General features: G+C 51.6%; 2 protein-coding genes across 2 annotated transcripts; both read right to left on the bottom strand.

Annotated features, from left to right (window-relative positions):
* Positions 1–1,310: 1,310 nt before the first annotated feature.
* On the bottom strand, positions 1,311–8,219 carry GCAT (glycine C-acetyltransferase). Its single transcript, XM_049884982.1, is given in 11 exon segments — positions 1,311–1,462; positions 1,753–1,874; positions 2,277–2,448; positions 2,633–2,715; positions 2,852–2,934; positions 2,936–3,010; positions 3,543–3,689; positions 4,220–4,321; positions 5,527–5,657; positions 7,123–7,461; positions 8,183–8,219. Coding segments are annotated over 11 exon segments (1,443 nt in total).
* On the bottom strand, positions 7,889–10,091 carry LOC126076036 (histone H1.0). The gene has a single exon (XM_049884400.1). It carries the CDS (start codon positions 9,797–9,799, stop codon positions 9,215–9,217), a length of 585 nt encoding a protein of 194 aa, XP_049740357.1. The 5' UTR covers positions 9,800–10,091; the 3' UTR covers positions 7,889–9,214.
* Positions 10,092–24,523: the final 14,432 nt, after the last annotated feature.

Below are 24,523 nucleotides of genomic sequence, written 5' to 3'. Positions count from 1 at the left end.
CCTTTTGGTTGCTCGTGGCCGCCGGGCGTGAGTTGCCGGTCCGCGCAGGCCACACACCCAGCTGCTGGCCTGGCACTGCTGGTTGAGTCCCAGGCCAGCGGCAGGCCTTGCTCGCGCTTGGCGCCAGGTGCCCTGCCCTGCGGTGGCGGCCTGCAAATGTTTCTGTCGCCCACGTGGCCACAGCTGCATCCTCCCAGGACCCCAGCCACAAGCTCCCCCTGAATCCCAGAACCCTGGGGGTAAGGCACCTGCACCCCAAAACGACCAGGCAAAAAGGCGGACAGGAAGTGCAGGGTGAGGGAGGTGCTAGTTCCTTGTGTTAATGAGGGCCCTTTCGTCCTCTTCCATCCCTGCAATTTCCGAGGTTCCAAGGACACAGCACGCCGAGGCTGGAGCTGCGGTGACTCAGAGTCCGCCCCACCCCAGGAGGCTGCGCGGGGAGGACGGCCGAGGGCCCCCTCCCGCGGCGCTGCCGAACGACCAAGGGCACGACTGGGGGCCGGAAGTTAGCGCCTCCAGCAGGGGAGCCGCGAGCCGTTGCCGGGCACGGGGGAAGCTAATCGGTCCGCCCGGCCTTGGCTGCCCAAGGCCGCGAGTCTGAAGCGGGTGGGGCGAGCGGGCCGCCACCGCGGCCAGAGCCCGAGCTCGCTACGCCCCCTGGCGGCTGATCACTGGGGTGAGCGAGTTGGAAGGGCACCAGATCGTGATTAACACCCGTTCTTCAGTTAGCGGGGAAACTGAGGCACATAGAGGGGACAGGACTTGCCCAAGGCCAGAGAGTCAGAGGCCTCTCCAGGGGCGATCTCCATTCTGGATTCCTGTTTCCTTTTCGGCCTGAATCCTCTCTCCCTCCTCCCAAACACGGGTTTTGGCCCCCAGTCCTTTCTTATCTAGGCAGCTGCAGGACAGCCTGTGGATGGGGAACAAGATGAAGTGTTCACCACGCTAGACTCAGGGGGGCTGCAGAGAAGGAGGGTGCCGTGGGAAAGGCTGCCCGCCCCCCCCCCCCCAGCAGCACAGGAGCCACCCGAGCCAAGCAGTGGCCCGTGCCCATCTCCCTGCTGCCTGGGCCCCATCTTAATGTGGGGAGGGATCAGCTCTGAGAGCCACTCAGGAGCCTGCATGCACAGCCCCAGCTCCTGCCCCAGTCTTCAGCCAGCCACAGGACTGGGCCTGCTGCAAGAGCATAGAGGAGAGGCATGCTTTCCAGCCGGTCTGCACACGGTTATTTCACACTTGAGGCCACAGTCGAGGCCTCATCCAAGTCTGGGCGATCAAAGTCGCTGTGGAGGGAGGGAGGGGACCTCGGCTCAGGGCAATGCCCCGTGCAGCCGCCCCACCTCCACGAAGGCCTGCATGCAGCGGTCAATGTCCTCCTCGCTGTGCACCGCCGAGATCTGGACCCAGATCTGGGCCTTGCCCTTGGGGACCACAGGGTAGCTGAACCCGATGACGAAGATGCCTGGAAGGGTAGAAAGTCAACCTGGGGCTCGCCAGAGCCAGACAGGTTTTGAGGATGTGACACCCAGCTCCCACCTTCCTGAGGCCCGCCGAGGGCAAGGAAGTCACAGGTCTGCTAGACCTGGGCTTACTCAGGGCCCAAGGTTTTCAAGCGTGAACAGCCAGCTGGTCTAAGGGGTAGTGGGGTGGGGGTGAGGGAGGTGTTTGCACTCCAGAGGTTTCCCTCCCTTTCTTCTTAGGGCCCCTCTTGTCCTGGTCTCTTTGGTCCCACTCAGCCACTGCGTCCCTTACCTCTCTTTAGCATGTCATCTGCCATGTGAGAGGCCAGCCCTGCATCCCCCAGCATCGCAGGGCAGATGGGGTGATTGGCTCCCGAGATGGTGAAGCCAGCAGCCTCCATCTTACTGCGGAACCTGTGGGCATGAGGCAGGTGTCACAGACAGCTGGAGGGCTGGGGGCTTTCACGCCTGCTCCTGATCTGTGCCAAAAATCTGTGGGCAAGTCTGCGAGAGGGACTGATGTAGACAGGCAGATCCAGAGAGGCAGAGAAGACATCAGGTGGAGGAATAGGTGGGATAGCACAAGACAGGGAGACACAGTGACATGTGCAGAGAGAGGCGCAATGGAAAAGATGGAAGGCGGAGGCAGAGACAGAGAAGAGGGAGTGGGCAAGCAGGTAGCCCTGGGCTGAGAGAGCTGAGGCCCGTGCAACCTTGCTGGGAGGTGGTGTGGGCAGAGGCATGGAGCTATGGGCCTGGGTAGGCCCTCACCATCCCCCTCACCCCAGCCTGTGCCATCCCTGCCAGGGGCCGCACCACTGGGTCTTGGCAGCCATGGACTAGATGATGGTGTTGCTCCTCATAAGCAGGTCCAGGGCCTTGGAGGCACAGCCGATGACGGCAGGTGGCAGACTGTTGGAGAAGAGGTAGGGCAGGGCACGCTGCTGTAGCAAGGACACCAGGGGTCCAGGCCCCGTCGTGTAGCCCCCTGAGAACGGAGTGGGGGTGGTCAGGGGCCAAGAGACAGATCCTACCCCAAACCCCTCCTGAGAGTATAATCCATGCTACCCTCTTCTCTGTAGCTCCAAGTCTCCCCTCCCCACCTTCCCAGAGACCTCTCCATGGTCCTGCATGTGGGTTAGGGGAACCCAGGGGCACAACCCTGCAGTCACCTGATGCTCCACCCAGCGCCTTCCCCAGTGTGGAATTGATGATGGTGACTTGGTCCATCACACCCAGCAGCTCATCGGTGCCCCTGCAAGGGAAGCCACCAATGCTGCCACAGGCCGCCTAAGAGCCCAGGGATCATGGGTCAGGGGAGCGGTGGCTTTCTGGTTTCCCACCCACCCTCAGTAACCCAACTCTGGACCTCAGGTGGCACATGCTCCCACCGTCCTGTGGCCCCCAAGAAGCCAGTGGCATGGCATTCATCCACGAAGACCAGGACACCATATTGAGAAGGCAGCAGATCTCCCGCAGGGGTGCAGGGGCGCAATGTCACCGTCCACGGAGAAGGTCCCGTCAGTGGCCACCAGACGCAGCCGATGCTTCTGCAGGTGACACATGGGCATGGGGTGGCTGGCACTGCAAGAGGGGCCAAACCACCCTCCCCCTACACTGTTTTGAGCTCTAAGAGCCCACCTTGCCCAGTGCCCAGCACAGAGGTGGGAACTCCATTTGGGACTGGAACATTCCCTACCTTGTCTCTGACTCTGAGCCTGACTCACCTTTTCCAGGCCGACTGGAGCCACATTTAGCTCTGGGTAGTAAGAATGGTTTCGTTCTCCTGGGTAAACTACCAGAAGGCAGGGTGGGGTGGGGCCAGGTTCAGTCCATGTGCCCACCACCCCCTTATGCCTGGCACATATTAGATGCTTGCTAAAACTCAAGGCAGCATGGGTGCAATGGAATAAACAAAGCTGTGGGGTCTGAGGGATTTGGTTTTGAATCTTGGCTGTTCAAACTTCCAGGCTGTTTGTCTGTGAGTGAGCAGTTGGCTTCTCCAGGCCTCTCTTCTTTCACCAGCAGGGAGACCGAGGCTATGCCCAGTACTTGCCCCTGGGGCTCCTGGGTCTTGCCCACCTGGGCCTCTTGCAGCTTGGCCTCCAGGTCAGCCACATCCAGGTGGCGGTAGCAGTACCTGTGGGCCTTGCAGAGACGGATGCCATCGATAATGGACGCATGGTTCAGCTCATCTGACAGGACCGCATCCTCCGGGGTCAGCAGGGCCTGGAGGGAGGCAGTGTGGGCAGAACTCTCGCCTAACTGCCTTGAGGTTCTTCTTCCCCCGACTCCCTGAGTCGAAATTTCCCTGCCAACCAGCACACCCCCTGCACCTATCTGGGTCTCCAGAGCCCTACACTGTGCTGGACCAGAGGCCCTACTCTCACTGCATGCTTGGTGCTTGACTACTAGTTGAGAGGTTGGGGGTTCGAATCCACCCAGAGGTGCCTCAGAAGACAGGCCTGGCGATCTGCTTCCAAAAGATCAGTCTTCAAAACCCTAAGGAGCCGTTCTACTCTGTACACATGGCAACTAACAACCCTGCCACTCCCAACCTCTAGCTGCCCCAAATGGAGGAAGGAGGCCTCCTTGTAAGCCCCAGGAGCACCTGGCCCAACCTTGACCTCTGTAAGAAATGGGCACTGGAGCCCCTAGGCATGGCACTGGCATCCTGCCAAATTCTCCTGACTGCCCATCCCCCAAATTTTCCAGGGCCTAGCAGATCCCACCCACTCCCACCCACAGCCTCCACATACCTCAAAAAGGCCAGCATTGGCGTCGAAACAGCTGGGATAAAGGATGGCGTCCTCCCGCTAGTGGAAGCAGGCTATTTTTGCTTCCAGATTCTTGTGGATGCTCTGAAGAAAGTGAGTGAGACAGGTGGTAATGCCTGTGGGGCCAGGTGAGACCAGTCCTGGGGGACTGAGGCTTAGAGGGCCACAAACAGAACCTGGTCTGCAGCCTCGGCCTCTCCCTGCTTTCTGCACAAGGGTTACCACTCCAGAGCTGACAAGAACCTGGCAGATGACTTCCATGAAGAATTGGGAACTGGCTAGGTTTCCTCTCCTTTCCCTTCTATTCATTTTGTACTAGAGGTCTAATGGGGGAATTTTGGGTACTGAAAGGAAGGAAGATGTATTTTTCTCCTGTTATCAAACCAAGTGCCTTTTTTGGTTGTTTAATGGCAAAGAAAAGGATTACATAAGTAATTTTGGTCCATTTGTGCCTCTTATTCTTAGGTTTGAAAGCTGTTCAGTCTAGGCGAGGGTTCTGTCGGAAAATATCCCAGGTGGGAGTCAGGAGTTCTGCCTCTGACATTCATTTCACCCCCACCATTCTGAGAGGACCGGTTGTGACAATCACAACGTAGTAGTCAACAGCACGGACTGTGGAGCCAGGCCACCTGGGCTCAAATCCCACCATGACAGGCCATGGTGCCCTTGGGCAGACCACTTAGCCTCTCTGGGCCTCAGGGTCCTCATCTCTAAAATGAGAATAAGAATAGCACCTACTACATAGGATTAATGAGTTATTATCTGTAATGAACATAAAACAGGACCTGAGAATATATCAAACATTATGTAAGCTTCACGTCAAAGAATATTTACAAAATAAGAATCAACATTTATTGAGCCCTACTACGTGCCAGGTACTGTCCTAAGCACTTCTATGTGTATTAAGTCTTTAATTTGTAACAATCCTATTATTCACAATTCTACCAATAAGAGGGTTGAGGCACAGAGAGATTAAGAAACTTGCCCATAGTCACAGAGCTAATAAATGGCAAAGCTGGAAACCAAGCTCAGGAAGAAGAGTTCCAGAATCCTCAGTCCCAATTCTTCCCTTCTACCTTTCCTCTCACATGTCAAGTTTCTCACTCAAGGCCTCTTGGCAAAACAGAAGCCTAAGCCCAGCTTTCCCACCAGACAGCTCTGGGGCCAAGAGTGGGCTCAGAGCCCCGGGACAAGCTGAGCATACTAAACCAGGCCTGCTGACTGTGAGACGCAGACAGCTGGGTCAGCAGCCAACCCTAGGGACAATGCCCCCATCCCTCTTTCTGTACCTGGGTCCCACAGATGAAGTGGACAGAGCTGAGGCCAGCTCCAAACTCCTCCAGGGCCCGCAGCCCTGCCTGGATCACCTCGGGTTGGCTGCTCAGGCCCAGGTAGTTGTTGGCACAGAAGTTAAGGATTCCTGAGGTGGAGAAGAGGAGGTGGGTACGGAGCTCAGGATAAGGAAGGGCCCGGAAAGCCGTCGGTGCCAGGCCCAAGGGGCTGGGAGAGGAAAGGGACCTGGGTGCACCCTTGAGGAGGAAACAACCATTCAATATGATCTCTTTTGGGCAGAGGCCTAGACAGGAACTGGGAGCCCCGCATTCAGCTGCAACAGGAGAAGGGGCCTCTCTGTGCTTCACCTTGAAGGATGAGAAGATTAAATTCTGGCTTTGAGAAACTCAGCCCTTCCTCACAGGCTTCTCCTGCACCTGAAGACCACCATCAAGCCCTCATCTGGGCCTTGGTTTCCTCACGGGTAACGGAAGAGGGCTGACTCAGGTGCTCGCTGTGGTCGTTAAACACCCCACAGTTTACTTTGCTGTCTGGCATAGAATCGCACCCCTAAAGGGGGACCTCTGGCCCTGGCCCCCGACAGGCCCTGAATTATACAGTCAAAAGTGAACACGGCTGGCCCAACGAGGAAACTGAGGCCAGAGGAGGGGAAAGGTCACACAGCTGGGAGAAGCGGACACAGGGTGAGAAACTGCATCTCCCAATTTCCCATCTTTTGACCCCCCCGTCCCACCCAGGAAAGCTGGGGCCTCAGAGGTTCCTGGGACCTCCATTTTACAGGTAAGGAACACATCAAGGCTGCTATGCCCATTTCCTGAGCAGAAAGCAGCTTGGTGGCCTGTTTCTAGCCAGCACCCACCTGAGGCCTGGCACAGACACAAGGGCAGGGGTCACTGGTTCAGCGGACGTGAGGGAGACCTGGCCAGACAATACGGAAATATGATTTCTGCAGCAGCCCTCGAGCCCCTCGCTTGTTGTGACTCTGGCCAGCAAGTTGGCCTCTCTGGCAGTTAGCTGGCCTTTCAGCGCCAAGATCCTAGAAGACCTAGACCAAAGCCAGCTCCACCTGGAGCTTGCTGAGGATTTTTGGGCAAAACTTCACATCTCTGAGCTTCAGCTTCTTCGTTCGTAAAATGGGATTGCTTCTTCGTTTGTAAAATGGGATTACTCATTCCTACCTTTAGAGATCTGCAGGACTCCACGTGCGGCAATTATCAGAGGCCTTTTTTTTTTTTTTTTTTTTTCGCAAAGCAGCCTCTCAAAAAATGCGGGTTTTCTCGCTGCCGCTCCCCATCGCCCTTCCTTTAAGTGGCTCTGCTGGGACCAGCTGGGTCTCCCTCTCTTTACCTCACAGGCCTGGGCCTCAGTCCAGCCCGCTGCTCAAGGACAAATCGCCTCCCTCCCTGGAAACTGGTTTAACCAGGTCAAACAGCGGGAAGCCACAGCATCTGCCCGACGGCTGGGAAAGGGACCAGAAGCCACCTGGGCCGGTGCTGACCCTCCTCCCCGGCATTCAGGCCCCCTGCGGCAGCGCACGTCCCAGAAGGGCCCTGGAAGGGGCCAGGTCCGCCGACCCCGGGCCGTGGTGTTACCTCCGGAGACGCCGTCCACGTGGATGTGCGGCCCCTGGCGGGACGTGGGGACGCGCTCGCTTTTCCAGGTGCCGGCCCCGCGGATCCCTTCCAGCTCCCGCTCCAGGACGCCGCGCAGCCGGGCCAGGGCTGACTGCGCCCGGCGGCCGCGGGGTCCCAGGAAGGGCAACGCGCGAGACGCGGCCGGCCCACCTCGCGCCCACCGCGCCGGAGCGCCCCGCTTCCCGCCCACCGCACCCGAGCGCCCCGCATCGCGCCCACCGCGCCCGAGCACCCCGCTTCGCCTGAGAGCCGTGCGCACCTCGGCGCCCGCCCAGTCACGTGGCCGGGGGCCGGGCCCTGGCAGCCAATCAAAACGCGAGGGGCTGTTAAAGGGGCAAGGGAGGCGGGTCCTGGGGCCCGGCGGGACCTACTGAGGCCGCAAGTGGATTGGTTTGTAAGTTGAGGCTGGAGAGGTCCAGCGTCGGGGCGGGGGGGAGGGGAGAAGGGAGACCTGGCCTCCGGACTCCCTTTACTTCCATCCCCTTCTCTCCCTATACACCCTCCTCCCGGAAGGAAAAGTGGTGCCCTCTGGACCCCAAAGGCAGGCGCCTAGAAGCAGGCTGAGGTACACTGTGCACCCTTCAACCCTGAGGTTTCCCGCGTTTCTCTTGAGCTCTTGGAGCCCTTTCCCCATTCTCAGGTGCAAAGGCCCCCAAATTCCCCCACTGCCCACCGGCTCCCTGCAGCTTTAAAAATTAGAATACACACGCTCAGGTTTTTTCCTTTTCTAATTTTATTTTAAAGTCTTAAAATCATAAAGACAGCAAATTCTTCCCGGCACAAATAACACTTATCAAAAAAAAATTTTTTTTTCCTATTAAAAATAAAAGAAAAACAACTGTACAGGTTTTTTCTCCTAGCTCCCGAGTGTGAAATAGAAGTACTAGCACTAGATATGTGTACGTATACATACATACATACACACACACACACACACACATATATGCACACATACACGCACAGACCTAACTCTGTGAAACTACTTAGCAAATTCAAAATTGACTGTAGTATGTCTTACCGTCCACTGCTCCCCGCCCACTGCCTCCCTCCCCCATCTACAACTATGTATAAAAGACTCCGAAGTAAAAAGAGGTGGAGAGGTTTCCAAGCGTCTGATGGCAGGGCTGGAGAGCTCTACGCCAGGGCTCCCCACCAGACCACCAAACAAAGCCACCTCTGGTGCAGACGGAACAACAACAACAACAACAAAAAAAAAAAACAGGGGAAATGGGGGGAAAAATCCTCCTAGGATACATCAACCGTGTCGAAAAACCCAGGTTTCAACGGGGCATACTGAGGCACTTGGCTGACTGACTCCTCACCCTTCCTACAAAGTTTCCGCTCCCTTTTTAGGTGAGACTTTTCCACCCCCTTCCCCCCACGTGACAAGGTCCTCACTAACAGAGAAGAGCCACAGCTTCTTCCACCAGCTGTCATTTCAGACTTGCCTCCTTTCCTTAAACAGGGAGGCCACAGGGCCAACTGACAGAGGTGACAAGGAAACTGGTCTTGGACCCATTACTGCTTACCCTCCCCTTTGGCGTCCTGCTGCTGCCACCCGTCTTCTCTCCCTGCCAAAGGTTTTGAACTTCTCACAAGGGGTGCCCAACTTCAAGAAAGCTCACCTGCCTTAAAGATACCCCTAACAAGCCTAACAATTTCCGGACTCCCTCTCATCTAGCCTGAAGAAGCTGCCTCACCCCTTCTCTCTTCCATCTACCTTTGTAGTAAACAAACTGTCCAACAAAACAAAAACACACAAGCCCACCAAAACCCCTAAAGCCATAAGTAGCCTAATAACAAGTTAACAAAATTAAGTACATTCTCATCATTAGAGATGAGATTTGTTGTTGCTGTCCTTGCATGATTGGTTAAAGAAAAAAAAAAATCAATTCTTCTATATTTCTGAGGCATTCAAGTTCTGTCTCTTATAAAGTCACATAGAAAGGGGCAAAGAGTTAAGATGAGAATCAAAACAGAAGAAAGGTAAAAAGTAATTACAGAAAATAGGAGAACAGGGAGGAGGGTCCATGGAAAAAAGGCCTCAATGTCACTTCTTCTTGCCCGACCTCTTGGCACTGGACTTGGCTTTGGGCTTCACTGATTTGGCCTTCTTGGGCTTGGATGCCTTCACTGGCTTGGCTTTGACAGTCTTGGGTTTTTTGGCTTTCTTGGGTGTGGCAACCGGCTTCTTCTTGGCCTTCTTGGCTGGAGTGGCTTTGGGCTTCTTACTTGGGGCTTTGGAGGCAGCCTTCTTGGGCTTGGTTGCCTTCTTTGGTGTGGCCACCTTCTTGACTTCCTTCTTGGTCTTCTTGAAGGCCACTGACCTCTTGGGCTCATCGCTCTTGGCCAGCCGGAAGGACCCCGAGGCGCCCACTCCTTTGGTCTGCTTAAGAACACCGGTGGTGACCAGGCGCTTGATGGACAACTTGATCTGGGAGTCGGCGTTCTCACCCACCTTGTAGTGGCTCTTGATATACTTCTGGATGGATTGGCGCGAGGAGCCAGCCCGGTTCTTCTCCGCCTGGATGGCAGCCACGATCATGTCTGAATACTTGGGGTGGTCTGTGGACTTCTTGGAGGCCTTGGCCCTCTTGGGCTTGGCTGCAGGAGCAGAGGTGGAGTTCTCGGTCATGGTAGCCCGCCTGGTCCTGCTGTTGAAGAAAGCGCCTTCAATAGGACAAGCCCTCGTCGGAGGCTAAGGCAAGCCTGGCTCGGGATCTGCTCTCGGGCCCCTGAGCACCAGGCCTGCCCGGAGCCTGGCTCCCAGGGATGCAGGCGGAGTCGCTCCGTCTCCTCCCGGATCGGGTCGCGGGACAGCTCGTTGGGCCGAGTCTGCGTGGCCCAGCCCCGCTACTCCGTCGGTCGTTCTCTGCGCCTGGCTGTGCCTCCGCCAGCCCTGCCTCCCTTTTCCCAGCTCTGCGTCTGGCGCTCGGGCGGCGCATCCGGGTATTTAGCGGCGGCGGGCGGACCGCGGTGAGGACAGGGCTGCTGGCTGCCTGCTCCCGGCCCGGAATGGCGCCGCGCCGCCGCCATCTGTGTTTCTTCCGCCGAGCAAATCCGACCTTTCCCCCTGGCCCGGGCCTTCCCTCGCTCCGCCGCCGCCCGGGGACGCTGCCCGGGTCCTTGGGCTCCCCCGCCGGGTGTCCCGCCGGCCCGACTGCCGCCCCCCGCGCCCGCCATGCGCCCCAAACGGCGCCGAGGACCGCTGGCGCGCCGGCACATTTCCCCTTTGCGGGGGGCTGGCCCTGCGGGGCTGAGGAGACCAGGTGCGGGGACCCCCCCGAAGCAAAGCCCCCTCCTGGGGCTAGCCGAGGACCCCACTCCTGGATCGCTGCGGGGTCCCCCAGCCGGGTGGAGCGGCTGGAAAGAGGCCCCAACTAACACACGCGGCCCCGAGCCGGGCGGCTCCCAGCCGGGACAGGGGGGAGGGGTCGCTCCCCCAGGGACCGGTCACCTCTCGGGGGTCGCCCCGCCACCAGGCCTCTCGCACCTCTAGCCCTCCTCTGTCCTTGGGACCCCGAGCAAACTTTCCCTGGAAAAGTTGGAAGGGCACTTTCAAACTTTGTCCCTTCCCCCTCCTCTGTCGTTTTTACCCCAGTGTGCCCCCAGACCTCTATGTCGAGGCTCCCTTCTGGACCCTAACCCTCAGTGCTACCTGGGCCCCCTGAGGGGTGGGGAGGGGCCTGCGAGGTTGCCTCCTCTCCTCAAAGACCCCTACATCTTCTGTATATCCTAATTGAGAATTCATTTACATGCCTCCCTCAACCTGGGAGTTTTGGGGTGTCAGAGGCAGAGCTCGCTGCTCCCAACCCCTGAGGCCAAGCCTGGGGGTCTAGCCCCTCTCTCAAGGACCCTTGGAGGTAGAGTAGGAGGGGGGTCCCCAATGGAGGAGTAGCCCCAAGGGCTCTAACCTGAGACTGTCCTGGGGGCCCCTGGGATGAGGAGAGGCCATGAGTACTTTAGGGGTTGGGAAAGCGGGGCGCCGGGGGAATGGCCGAGGAGAGGGTCGCTTTCATTGGGTCCTGACTAATTCTTGGAAAGTGTGCAGTTCAGAGAGCTGTTGCGGGGACCACCGCCATTTTGCTGGGAGGATGCGGATGTCTTTGTTAAAATGTGTACATCTTTTTCCCTGCTGCTTGGCGGGTATAGGCGAGGCCGACAACCCCGCGGTGGGGCACCACCGTCTGAAGGCAGTCTTGAGGCTCTGAGGGGCTTTAGGGGTTCAGAGGCTAGCGGAAGGCTCCCTGGAGTTCCAGGGACCCCCTTGTCTACCGCTGACCTCCTACGCACGCGCCAGGTCCCGCTTGGTGTGGGGTCGGGATTCTGGGATGCTCGCTCCCTGAGTCCCTCGCCCCTCCTCCCCTAACACACCCGCTTTAGCCCCTAAGCCCAGAGTCACTCTTCACCTAAACAATACCCTGGGAGTAAGGTATCATAAAAAAATATATATATATATATAAGAAGGTGGTGAAAATGATGAACGCATGTCCGGCACGGTCGGGGGCGGGGGGGGGCCTTGGACAGATCCAGCGGCAGGCTGGGGAGGGAGCAGATCGGTGAGAGATTGGGGGTTCAGATGGGGATGAAGGGGTCGGAACCGGCGGTGGGGTGTTCCTCCTGGACCCTGGAGTCTCTGAGGCCAGGGCAAATTAGTGGGTTTGCCCCAAAACCGAGGGATGGATTAATCCAAAAGACTGGAAGAGGGAGCAGGGGAGAGGGCGGGGGAGGCCGGTGGCTCGGTGTCTGATACCTTCTCTCAGGGCTTATCTTGGTGGCACCGGCGGAGAACGAGAAAGCCCAGGTTAGTTCAGAAGGTCAAGGTTCTTGTCTGGATGGTGATTTGAAAACACAACATTCTGGTGGGTTTGATTTGGTTATTTTCAAAGACAGTTCTCTGGATTCCCACTAAGAGGTGGTTGGAGAAATAGGCGTTCAAACAGCCACCGAGATAGGCGTCAGAGATGTCCCACTCCGTGTTCCCAGAGACATGTCGCCCCCACCTCCACCCATTTCCCGAGTGTCTCAGAATAAAGAGTGGATGAATCCACTGACACGATAAGACAATAATTTTATTTGCACAGCGCATTACTTTGCAAAGTGCTCTTCCCTGTTTCTATACCTTTTGCGCCTCCCTCCAGGGGAGGCAGGCAATGTGATCACTACCCCCAGTCACCCCATTTTACCGCGGAGGATAACGGAGGTTGCCTCGGCTTGCAAGGACGGCTGGATGGGGTGGGGTGTGGGGGGGAGACTGAGTCTCAGCGACCCCAGCCTGCGTTTCCTTTTGTAGGATCTCGCACATCCCTCATCCCAGCCCATCCCAGCGACCAGGAATTCTCTCCCGAAACTGAAGCAGGAGTGGGGGGAGGGGGCGCCTCGGGTCGTGGGTGCGTTCTGCCGCCGACACCTTTTCTCCCGCCACGCGGCGAGATCGCGCCCCTCCCTCGGTCGGAAGATTGGCGGGGGCGGGGGATGACCAGGAGGGGTCCCCGGAATTGGGCGCAGAGTCCGGGCCAAAGGGGAAAGAGGAGGACAAGGCTCCCCGAACTGGCTTGGCCTCGTCCCACTGCCACTACAGTGGTCCGGGGGCTCCGGCCACCCCACCAGGGCACCCCTCCGGCCACTCTGGGGTCCCGATGGAGCGCAGACCAGCTTTCCGGCCGGCGGGCGGCGGAACTCCCCGCTCCCTTTCACGCGAGGCCCTGCAAAAACTCAGGAACCGCGGGGCTGCGGGCAACTCCTCCTGGGAAATGTAGTCTCAGCGCCCAGCCCCGCGCTGAGTCCCCGCCCGGGACCCTCGCGAGCCTCGGAACCGCCGGGTCACCCGGGTGTGGGGAGGGGGTCCGGTGGCGCGGGGAGGGCCTGTCGCTCTCCGGCCTCATTTTTTTTTTTTACTTGTTAAGAAGGCCCCCTACCTACCTACCTCTAGGGTTGGTGTGAGGGCGAGATGTATCCTGTGTGGGAAAGTGTACAGCAGGTTCGAATGCCAGAAAAAAAAATCATGTTTTTAGTCATGAAGGGTGCGCACGTGCGTGTGCGTGTTTGTGTGTATTAGCATTTATTGAGCCCTTATACATTTCCTAAGGAAGCTAAATGATTTATACAAGGTCGGTCAGCCTGGAGGAGGGTGACCACATCTGTCAGACTTCCAAGCCACTGCCCTTTCCACTGTACCGCGTGTCGCCTTGTGAGACCCTGACAAGACATCCACCCATTCTTGGTTTTAGAATACTAATGTATTCACTTAATATGTGCCATGCCCCGGTATAGACTCTGGGGATATAACCCTGAACAAAACAGAAAAGAAGTCCCTGCCCTTGTGAAGCTGACCTTCTAGGGGGAAGACAGATAATAAGCAGTAGACTAAATACATTAAGTGGAAACCCTAGTGGCGTAGTGGTTAAGTGCTATGGCAGCTAACCAAAAGGTCAGCAGTTTGAATCCACCAGGTGCTCCTTGGAAACTCTATGGGGCAGTTCTACTGTCCTGTAGGATCCCTATGTGTCAGAATCTACTCCAAGGCAACAGGTTTTTTAATATGTAAGTAAGTTTATATAGTATTTCGGAAAGGGATAATTGAGAAAAAAAAATTAGAACAGGTAGAACTCAATTCTACTCCAGAACACATGGGGTTGCCATGAGTCAACATCAGCTTCACCGCAACTGGTTGGTTGGTTTTTGGAAAGGAAGTTATAGACCAGCGTGGGGCCTGACAGGAGGTAGTTTGCAATTTCAAGGAGTGGGGGAGGGAGCCACTCTTATGTTTGGAGGAAGAATGGTCCTACTGTTGGGAACAACCAGTGCAAAGGCCCTGAGGCAGGAGCACACAATGTGCCTGAATCAAGGAGGACATTGAGAAGAGATAAATTAAAAAGGGTAAGAGGAGAAAAATGTAAGCGGGCGGAGCAGGTCATTAGGGTTTTGTGAGCCATTGTGGGGGCTTTGGCTTTTACTCTGAGTGAGGTGGGAGCCATGGGAGGGTTTTGAGAAAAGGTGGGATGTGATCTGACCGCTGGTCAACAGGACCACTCTGGATGTTGTGTGGAGAAGAGGCGGCAGAGAGGCAAGGGCGGAAGCAGGACTATGAGGCTGTCGCATAACCCAGGTGAGAGATGAGAGTAGTTTGGCCCAGGTGGCAGCAGTGGAGGTGATGAGAAGTGATCAGGTCCCAGGCGTATATTAAAGGCAGCGCCCACAGTGTTTCCTGATGGACTAGATGTTGGGTGTGAGAGAGAAGTCCAAGGATGGCCCCAAAGGTTTAGGCCTGAACACCTAGAAGATGGGGGCTGCTGTGACCTGGAGAGGGGAAGCCTGAGGGTGAGCAGGTTGAGAGTTTTGGTGCATTAGGCTTGAGATGCTGAGAAGGCAGGGAAATGAGCCTGGAGTCGGGGGTGGGGGAGACTTTGGGGCTCAGATGCACATGTGGGAGCTGTCAATGAGAGCTGGATGTGATCGGATCACCAAGGGGTTGAGAGAGACAGGAAGAGGACGAGGACTGGACCTGGGGATGCTGGCATGAGAAGGTGGGCATGAAGAGAAGCAACCAGCAAAGGCAACAGGAAGGTGCTTCCAGTAAGGAGAGAGGAAAACAAGGAGAGGGGATGTCCTGGAGGCCAAGTGACGAAGGAGAGTGTATTAAGGAGGGGGAGGGAGTGGCCAGTCATGTCAAATACAGCTGACCAGGGCAGCAGGGACCATTGTCCGTCCCTGCAGGGCCATCTTTTGTCCCTGTGGAATGGCAGTTGCTCTCATCTAGAAAAAGAAGACGTTTGACCGGACGATTGTACGAGTCCTTCCAACACTTCGGGACCCACAAGCAGGGCTCTGGGGATCACAGGTTCAGCCCCTAGTGTTCAGGCATCTTCCCTCCAGGGACAGAGACCCCTTAATATCATCTGTGACCATCCTTCCTTCTCAGGGAAATACATTATAAATTATCACTATTGTTCTTAAGACAAAAACTAAACAAAACAAGAAAAGTTACTGCTGAGTCCACTCCAACTCACGGTGACTCCATGTGTGTCAGAGCAGAACTGTGCTCTATAGGGTTTTCAGTGGCTGATTTTTTGGGAAGTAGATCGCCAGGTCTTTCTTTTGAAGTGCCTCTGGGTAGACTCAAACCTCCAAGCTTTTGGTTAGCAGCCGAGCACATAAATTGTTTGTACCACTCAGGGACTCCAATAAAATTTTGTTGACTAAGTGAATGAATGTGTGTGTCTCTTCCTGGTGAATAATTGTACATGTTATCATAAGTGTAGAAAAATGTCCGCAAACTTGCTGTTTTAAGACTAGAAAACTTCTGTCCCCCCACCCCACCACTGTGTCCCGATGAGATCAGAGAGTGATGCCTAGGAGTCTTCATGGGTGCTCAGCTTCTACCCTCAGGAAAGGTAGGAAAGGAATAAATTATTCAGTGTATTAGTTTCCTATTGCTGCTGTAACAAATTACCACAAACCTGGAGGCCTGAAATAACACAAATTTATTATCTTACAGTTCTGGAGGCCAAAAGTCCAAAGTGTGTCGTCCTGGGCTAACGTCAAGGTGCAGGCAGGGCGTTCCTTCTGGAGGCTCTAAGGAAGTATCTGTTTTCTTGCCTTTTCCAGCTTCTAGAAGCTGCCTGCATTCCTTGGCTCTTGGCCCCTTTCCGTCCCCAAACCGGCAATGGCCCATCAAGTCTTTCCTTAATGCTATGATGCCATCTCCCTGTTGTTCTGACTTGTCTGCCTCTCTCTTCCCTATTTAAGGACCCTTGTGATCACATTAAGATCCCTGGGGGAAAGATCCCAGGGTAGGACAAAATGGTTTGCGATTGACTACTAACCTAAAGGTTGATGGTTCAAACCCACCCAGCAGCTCCACAGAAGAAAGGCCTGGCGATCTGCTTCTTTAAAGATTATAGCCAAGGAAACCTTACGGAGCAGCTTTACTCTGTAACACATGGGGTCGCCATGAATTGGAATCAACTCAAAGGCAATGGGGGTGTTTTTTTGGCTTTTAGTGATTACATTGGGTCCACCCAGATAATTCAGGATAGCCTCCCCATCTCAAAATCAGCTAATTAGCAACCTTAATTCCCCTTTGCCATGTAACACGACACAGTCACAGGTTCTCGGGATTCGGATGTGGACTTTTTTGGACAGAGGGGACATTATTCTGCCTCCATACCCGGTTACCCACATGTATAACTGGGAAGGACCTGGGGGTGCTGTGAGCAAAATCCCTCCGTGCCTACCCCAGCACCAGGTGAGGTCCCAGCTCTGGTCCACGGCTGTTCCGGTGTTCAGAGAAATTCCTCATTGGGCAGAGAGCTGGGGGCAGGGTGGGCACTGTCCAGCAGAGTGTCCGGTAAGGAAGGAGGAGACATTTGTAAACACTTGGCTGGAATCTGTGAGATTCCCGGTGGCCCCAGATGTCAGTCTCCTCAGTTTAAAGGTGGAGGGGGTGAGGGACAGCCCCTGTTTCTGGCAGGTCCCCAGACCAAGAGTAACCATATAACTGAGTCGGGAGAAGGGGGTCCAGCTCTCAAGAGTGCAGCGGCCCCCTCCTGAGTGAGGGACATCTGCAGGACTCTCTCCCTTATCCCTCATCCATTCATCTCCAGGTCCACTCCCTTCTCCCTGGAGCCTCTGTTCTCCCATCTGCCTCGTTCACCGAGCGTGAACCTCAGATCAGACTATTCACATCAGAGTACCTTGGAAGCGTGGAGGCCCAGGTGGGCGTGAGCTGTTTCTTCACTTGCTGGGTGGTGAGCAGAACAGATACAGTGCTTGCCTCAGGGGCTCAGAGCCCAGGAGGGGAGATGAGCATCGATGTCATTGTAAATTGTGAATGTGACCAGTGCTAAGAAGGACGAGAACAAGGGGCTAGAGAGGGAGTGACAGGCGGGCTTATGTAGGTCAGAGAAGGCCGTGTAGCTGGAACAGGACCAAAAAGGGGAGCATGGTGTGAGGGAAGGGGTTTGGGAAGGAGTCCTAGTGGCACAGTGCTTAAGCACTCGGCTGCTAACCAAAAGGCCAGTGGTACAAACCCAAGAGAAAGAATTGACGGTCTGCTTCAGTAAAGATTACAGCCTTGGAAACCCTATGGGGCAGCTCTACTATGCCCTATAGGGTCACTAAACCAAAAAAGAAAAAACAAAAACCATTTGCTGTCGGATCCAACTCATAGCAACACTACAGGACAGAGTAGAATTGCCCCATAGGGTTTCCAAGGAGCAGCTGGTGGATGGGAACTGCCAACCCTTTGGTTAGCAGCCAAGCGCTTAGCCACTATGCCAACAGGGCTCCATAGGGTCACTAGTGGTTAAAATTGACTCAATGACAATGGATTTAGTTTTTTTAAGGGGTTTGGATTTTGTTCGAAGTGCAGCGAACAGCCACTGCAGACTTTTAGGTTTAAAAATTCAAGCTTCTTAAAGTGATTATTAATCCCATTGTTTTAAAATACAAAATTTTAACTATGCAATACATCATTCATACAAGAGTACATAATATATGTACAACTCTAAAACTGATAATGAAATAAAGACCTGTGTGCCCATGACTCAACCTAAGAAGCATCACCAGTCCCTGGGAAACCTGCTTTATACCCATCCCTGGTCACATCTCTGTGACCCCTACCCTGAAGTTATGTAAACAATCCCTTCTTTTTCTTTACGGTTTTGCAAGATATGTCCCTATCCTGATACTATATATAGCTTAGTTTTGCCTGTTTTTGGACAAATACAAATGGAATCATATTGTGGATTTTTTTGGTCACATGCTTCTTTCGTTCAATCCTTGGTCTTTGAAAGTCTTCCATTTATTTCTGTTGCTGTGGCCAGGGCGCATCCTGGTTTAGTAGAGCCTGAGGCTTATACAATTTAGGAGGTCATCCTTAAGAAAAAAAAAAAAATACAATATTAGGTAGAAGGTGAATTTATATTTAGAAAAAGAACAATGAATTATGAAATTTAAGAAGGCTGACAAATACCACAATATCACAAAATCCAGAAACATAACAATATTTTTACCAATCGACTGTCTGACCCACATTGCTAGGGTCCTTCTCAGGGTCTTTCAAGGGGCTCAGGTGAGGGAGAGATCCTAAGACTTCAGCATGGTCAGTTTCACGGTGAGTCCGCCCCAGAACGTGGCAGGTTCCACTATGGGAAGAGATCAGTTTTTCTCCATTCTACTTGAGGTAGAAGATCCTTCGAACATGTCTCGGTCCTAATCACCAGGATCTGTGAATGTGTTATGTTACATCGCAAAAGGGAGATAAGGCTGCAGATGGAATTAAGGTTGCTAATCAGGCAAATTTGAGATGAGAAAGCAGCCTTTAATTGTCCAGGTGGGCCCACTGTAATCATGGGAGTATTTAAATGAGGGAAGAGGGAGGCAGAAGGGTCAGGACCAGACAGATGGCATTGTGGGAAAGACTCCGCCAGCCATTGCTGGCTTTGGAGATGGAAGGAGGCCAAGAGCCGAGAAATGCAGGCAGCCCCTAGAAGGCAAGAAAGCAGATCCTCCCCTGGAGCCTCCAGAAGGGAATTCAGCCCTATGACACCTCGATTTTAGCCATGTTGGACTGCTGACCTCCAAAACTGCAGATAATAAATTTCTGTTGTTTAAAGCCTCCGAGTTTGTGGTAATTTATTACAGCAGTGTTATGGTTTGAAATGTGTTTTTTTGAATTGTGAAGGTATGTGTTGTGAATCCTAACCCCTATATCATTGGTTATAATACCATTTGGGAATGTGTTTTCGTTCTTATGTTAATGAGACAGTATTTGTGTATGGTGTGTATTAAATCAATCTCTTTTGAGATATGAAAGAGATTAAACAAGAAAGCAGAGATGGGGAAGATAGATGCCAAGCCACATGGAGATTGCCCAGGAGCTGAAGGGACGAGAACCTTCCTCCAGAGCCAACAAAGAGAGAAAGCCTTCCCTTTAGAGCTGGCACCCTGAATTCAGACTTCTAGCCTTCTAAACTGAGAAATAAATTTACGTTTGTTAAAGTCATCCACTTATGGTATTTCTGCTATAGCAGCGCTAGATAACCAAGACAAACAGCTAAAAGAAATACATACACTGCTATTGATGGATATTTGGGTTGTTTCTAGTTTCTTTTTTTTTAATTGTGCTTTAGGTGAAGGTTTGCTCTTCTCATTAAACGATTAATACACATATTGTTTTGTAACAGGCCCTGCGACCTGTCAACACTCTACCCTTCTCGACCTTGGGCTCTGCATTTCCATTAGTCCAGCTTTTCTGTCCCCTCCTGCCTTCTTGTCCTTGTCCTTGGGCTGGCGTGCCCATTTAGTCTCATATACATGGTTGAGGTACATGTATTATTGTTTGTTTTATGGGTCTGTCTAATCTTTGGGTAAACCTCAGAAGTGACTTGAGTATTAAGTTAAAAGAGTGTCTGGGGCCATTCTCTAAGGGTTTCTCGAGTCTCTGTCAGACCAGTAAGTCTGGTCTTTTTTTGTGTGTGTGAGTTTGAATTTTTTTCTACATTTTTCCCCAGCTCTGTTTGGGATCCTCTATTGTGATCCCTGTCAGAGCAGTCAGTGGTGGTAGCCAGGCACCATCTAGTTGTGCTGGACTCACTCTGGTGGAGGCTGTGGTAGTTGTGGTCCATTAGCCCTTTGGACTAATCTTCCCTTGTGTTTTCTTCATTCTCCCTTGCTCCACACGGGGTGAGGCCATTGGAGTATCTTAGATAACAAGCTCTTTTTTTTTTTTTTTTTTTAGTTTTTATTGTGCTTTAAGTGAATGTTTAAAGCCAAGTCAGTTTCTCATACAAAAACTTACATACACACCTTGCTATATACTCCTAGTTGTTCTCCCTCTAATGAGACAGCACACTCCTTCTCTCCACTCTCTATTTTCATGTCCATTTGGCCAGCTTCTGACCCCCTCTGCCCTCTCACCTCCTCTCCAGACAGGAGCTGCCCACATAGTCTCATGTGTCTACTTGATCCAAGAAGCTCACTCTTTACCAGTATCATTTTCTATCCCATAGTCCAGTTCAATCCCTGTCTGAAAAGTTGGCTTTGGGAATGGTTCCTGTCTTGTGCTAACAGAAAGCCTAGGGACCATGACCTCTGGGATCCTTCTAGTCTCAGTCAGACCATTAAGTCTGGTCTTTTTATGAGAATTTGAGGTCTGCATCCCATTGCTCTCCTGCTCCCTCAGGGGTTCTCTGTTTTGTTCCCTGTCAGGGCAGTCATCGCTTGAAGCTGGGCACCGTCTAGTTCTCCTGGTCTCAGGCTGATGTAGTCTCTGGTTTATGTGACCATTTCTGTCTCTTGGGCTCATAATTACCTTGTGTCTTTGGTGTTCTTCATTCTCCTTTGCTCCAGGTGGGTTGAGACCAATTGATGCATCTTAGATGGCCACTTGCTAGCGACTAACAAGCTTTTAAGACCCCAGAGGCTGCTCACCAGAGTAGAATGGAGAACATTTTCTTTATAAACTGTTATGCCAATTGAACTGGTTGTCCCCTGAGACCATGGTCCCTAGCCCTCAGTTCAGTAATTCAGTTCCTCAGAGAGTCTGGGTGTGTCTATGAAGCTTCTATGACTTTGCCTTGGTCAAGTTGTTCTGACTTCCCCAGTATTGTGTACTGTCTTACCCTTCACCAAAGTTACCACCTATCTATTCTCTAGTTAGTGTTTTTCCCTGTCCACCCCCTCTCCCTTGTAACCACCAAAGATTGTTTCTTTCTGTGTGTAAACCTTTTCATGAGTTTTTATAACAGTGGTCTCATACAATATTTGTCCATTTGTGATTGACTTATTTCACTCAGCAAAATGTCCTCCAGATTCATCCATGCTGTGAGATGTTTCACAGATTCATCATGCTTTATCACTGTGTGTATGTACCATAGTTTGTTCATTCATCTGTTGATGAACACTTCAGTTATTCCCATCTTTTTGCTATTGTGAATAATTCTGCAGTGAACACAGGCGTGAATATGTCTATTCGTGTGATGATTCTTATTTTTCCAGAATATATTCCTAGGGTGGGACTGCTGGATTGTATGGTATTTCTATTTCTAGCTTTTTAAAGAAGCGCCATATTGTTTTCCAAAATGGTTGTGCCATTTTGCATTCCCACCAGAGTGCATTAACAGTTCTAATCTCTCTGCAACCTCTCCAACGTTTGTTATTTTCTGTTTTTTTTTTTTTTTTTAATTCATTACAGTAATGTTGGGGTGAGATGGTATCTCATTGCAGTTTTGATTTGCATTTCTCTAGTGGCTAGTGATTGCAAGCATTTCCTCATCATGTGTCTGTTAGCTACCTCAAATCTTCTTTGGTGAAGTGTCTGTTCATGTCCTTTGCCCATTTTTTAGGTGGATTATTTGCCTTTTTGTTGTACAAGTATTGGTTTTTCCTATAGATCTTAGAGATTAGAACTTTGTTAGATATGACATAGCCAAATTTTTTTTCCCAGTCTGTAGGTGCCCTTTTTACTGTTTTGGTGAAGGCTTCTGATGAGCATAAGTGTTTAATTTTTAGAAGATCCTAGTTATCTAGCTTATCTTCTGGTGTTTGTGTGTTGTTAGTTATTGTTTGTATCCTATTTATTAGGGTCTCTAGCATTGTCCCTCTTTTTTCTTCTATGATCTTTATCGTTTTGAGTTTTATATTTAGGTCTTCCATCCATTTTGAATTAGTTTCTGTGTATGGTGTGAGGTATGGGTCCTGTTTCATTTTTTTGCAGATGAACATCCAACGCCATTTATTAAAAAGACTGTCTTTTCCCCCATTTAATGGACTTTGGCCTTTGTCGAAGATCAGGTGACTGCAGGTGGATGGGTTTACATCTGGGTTCTTGATGCTGTCCCACCGCTCAATGTGTCTGTCATTGTACCAGTACTAGGCTGAATTGACTACCATGGCTGTATAGTAGGTTCTGAGGTCAGGTAGTGCTGTTTGCAGTTTCTTCCTTTCCAACAACATTGCTGTAACTTTTTCAGGGTTTTGAACCTGTTCATTTGAACCCCTGCTGAGAATTTGCATTTGCACCCCAGATATACTGAATCAGAGTCTACATTTTAACAAGATTCCCAGGTGATTCTTATGTATAATAAATTTTGAGAACCACACTTTCCTAGTGGTTCTCAGAATTGGTCCCTAACCAGCAGTATTAGCAGAGCCTGGGGACTTGTTAGAAATGCAAATTCTCAGCAGGGGTTCCAGCTGGAACAAACTGGTTTGAAGCCCTGCTTTTCTTCAAGTTTCCTGGTGCAAATGGAAAGGAGTTGTAAGTCTGTGCAACTTCATCTTTGCCAGATTGCCCAAGCCTTAGCTGTGTTTACAAAAGCACCTCCCCTGTAATATGGACATTGGATTGGGGAAGGGCAGGATGAGGTGACCATTAGAGGCCGTCTCAGCCACCCAGGTAAGAGATGGCACCTTGAACTGAAGAGGTGGCAATGAAGATGGAAAGAAGGACCGAGTAAGAAATATTTAGGACAAGCCCATAAGACTTGCTGAAGGCTTGGCTGTGGGGGTGAAGGAGAACCTGGAAGAATTCCCAGGTGCCTGGCTGGAGCAGAAGCAAAGATGCTGCCAAGTCCAGAGATGGTGAGAGCAGGGAGTCCAGCTCCAGCTCCCTTCTTTTGGTAGGCTTACCATTTCCTGGCCTAACGGTTGGCTCTCCTGGTCCCTCACATCCTTTACAGCCTCACCCTGTGGGGCCTCACCTCTTACTCACTTCTTCCAAGTTAGAAAAACAGTTGCAGCTCATGTCAATTGAGTCAAATGATGAGCAGAAAGTCAAACACAGAGTCCTGGGACAAAAGAGTGAAAATGTAGGTGACGGTTTAAGAGTTAAACTTTAACTGATCTAACTGAACTAAACTTTAACTAAGTTCCTACATTTTTGGTGTGTGGTTTTTTGGAGACGTGTTAAAGATTCTTTGTTTGATACATGTACAAACCACACTGAAATGCCTTTTGTTAATTAAAAGGCAACATTTCGGATACAGGGAATTTTAATTAGATTGACTAGTTAAGAGCAAAAAGATAAAGTGGCCATTGCTATCTATCTCCAGCCTTTTCGTTTAAACAGACTGATGAATATATATTGAAACATGGGTGAGTCTTGCTCTGTTCCATGAGACAGGTATTGACCCTGCAGAGATAGGTCGATTACCCGCATGGACACCCATCCTTTGGAAGGCTCTTCGGCCCTTCACAGAGGGAGAGGAGACTGTACCTATAGACAGGAAAATGTCTGCAAGATACTAATAGAGAACGCTGAGTTAAGAAAAATATGCATTTTAAAAAATAGGAAAATTAGAGTGCTACATATGTTGTTGTTGTTGTTGTTAGGTGCTGTCTAGCTGGTTCTGACTCATAGCAACCCTGTGTACAACAGAATGAAACACTGCCCGGTCCTGCACCATCCTCACAATCATTGTTACGCTTGAGCCCGTTGTTCCAGCCACTGTGTCAACCCATCTCGTTGAGGGTCTTCTTCTTTTTCGTTGACCCTATATTTTACCAAGCATGACATCTTTCTCCAGGGACTAGTTCCTCCTGATAGCATATCTGAAGTTGTGAGACAACATCTCGCCATCCTCTCTTCTAAGGAGCATTCTGGCTGTACTTCTTCCAAGCAGAGTTGTTAATTCTTCTGCCAGTCCATGGTATATTCTTTCTTCACCAACACCATAATTCAAAGGCATCAATTTTTCTTTGGTCTTCTGTGTTCATTGTCCAGCTTTCCCATGCATATGAAGAGGTTGGAAACTCTGTTGCTTGGGTCACGTACACCTTTGTCCTTAAAGTGATATTTTTGCTTTTTAACACTTAGATCTTTTGCAGTAGGTTTGCCCAATGCAATGTTTCATTTAATTTCTTGACTGCTGCTTCCATGGGCATTGATTTTAGATCCAAATAAAACGAAATCCTTGGCATCTTCAATCTTTTCTCCATTTATCATGATGTTGCTTATTGGTCCACCAGTGAGGATTTCTTTTTTCTTTATATTGAGGTGTAGTCCATACTGAAGGCTGTGGTCTTTGACCTTCATAAGTAAGTGCTTCAAGTCCTCTTCACTTTCAGCAAGCAATGTTGTGTCATTTGCATATTGCAGGTTGTTAATGAATCTTCCTCCAATCCTGGTGCCACATTCTTCTTCTTGTAGTCCAGCTTCTCAGATTATTTGCTCAGCATACAGATTAAATAAATATGGTGAAAGGATACAACCCTGACGCACACCTTTCCTAACTTCAAACCATGCATTATCTCCTTATTCTGTTCGAACGACAGTCTCTTGATCTATGTACAGGTTCCTCATGAGCAAAATTAAGTGTTCTGGAATCCCCATTTCTTGCAATGTCATCCATAATTT

This window comes from Elephas maximus, chromosome 4 (genome assembly GCF_024166365.1).
Source record: "Elephas maximus indicus isolate mEleMax1 chromosome 4, mEleMax1 primary haplotype, whole genome shotgun sequence".
In the NCBI taxonomy this organism is placed as follows: Eukaryota; Metazoa; Chordata; class Mammalia; order Proboscidea; family Elephantidae; genus Elephas; species Elephas maximus.
This window is presented reverse-complemented; position numbering and strand designations above follow the sequence as displayed.

Coding starts and splice junctions, on each gene's coding strand:
- LOC126076036 (XM_049884400.1), bottom strand. CDS start 9,799: ATGACCGAGAACTCCACCTCTGCTCCTGCAGCCAAGCCCAAGAGGGCC.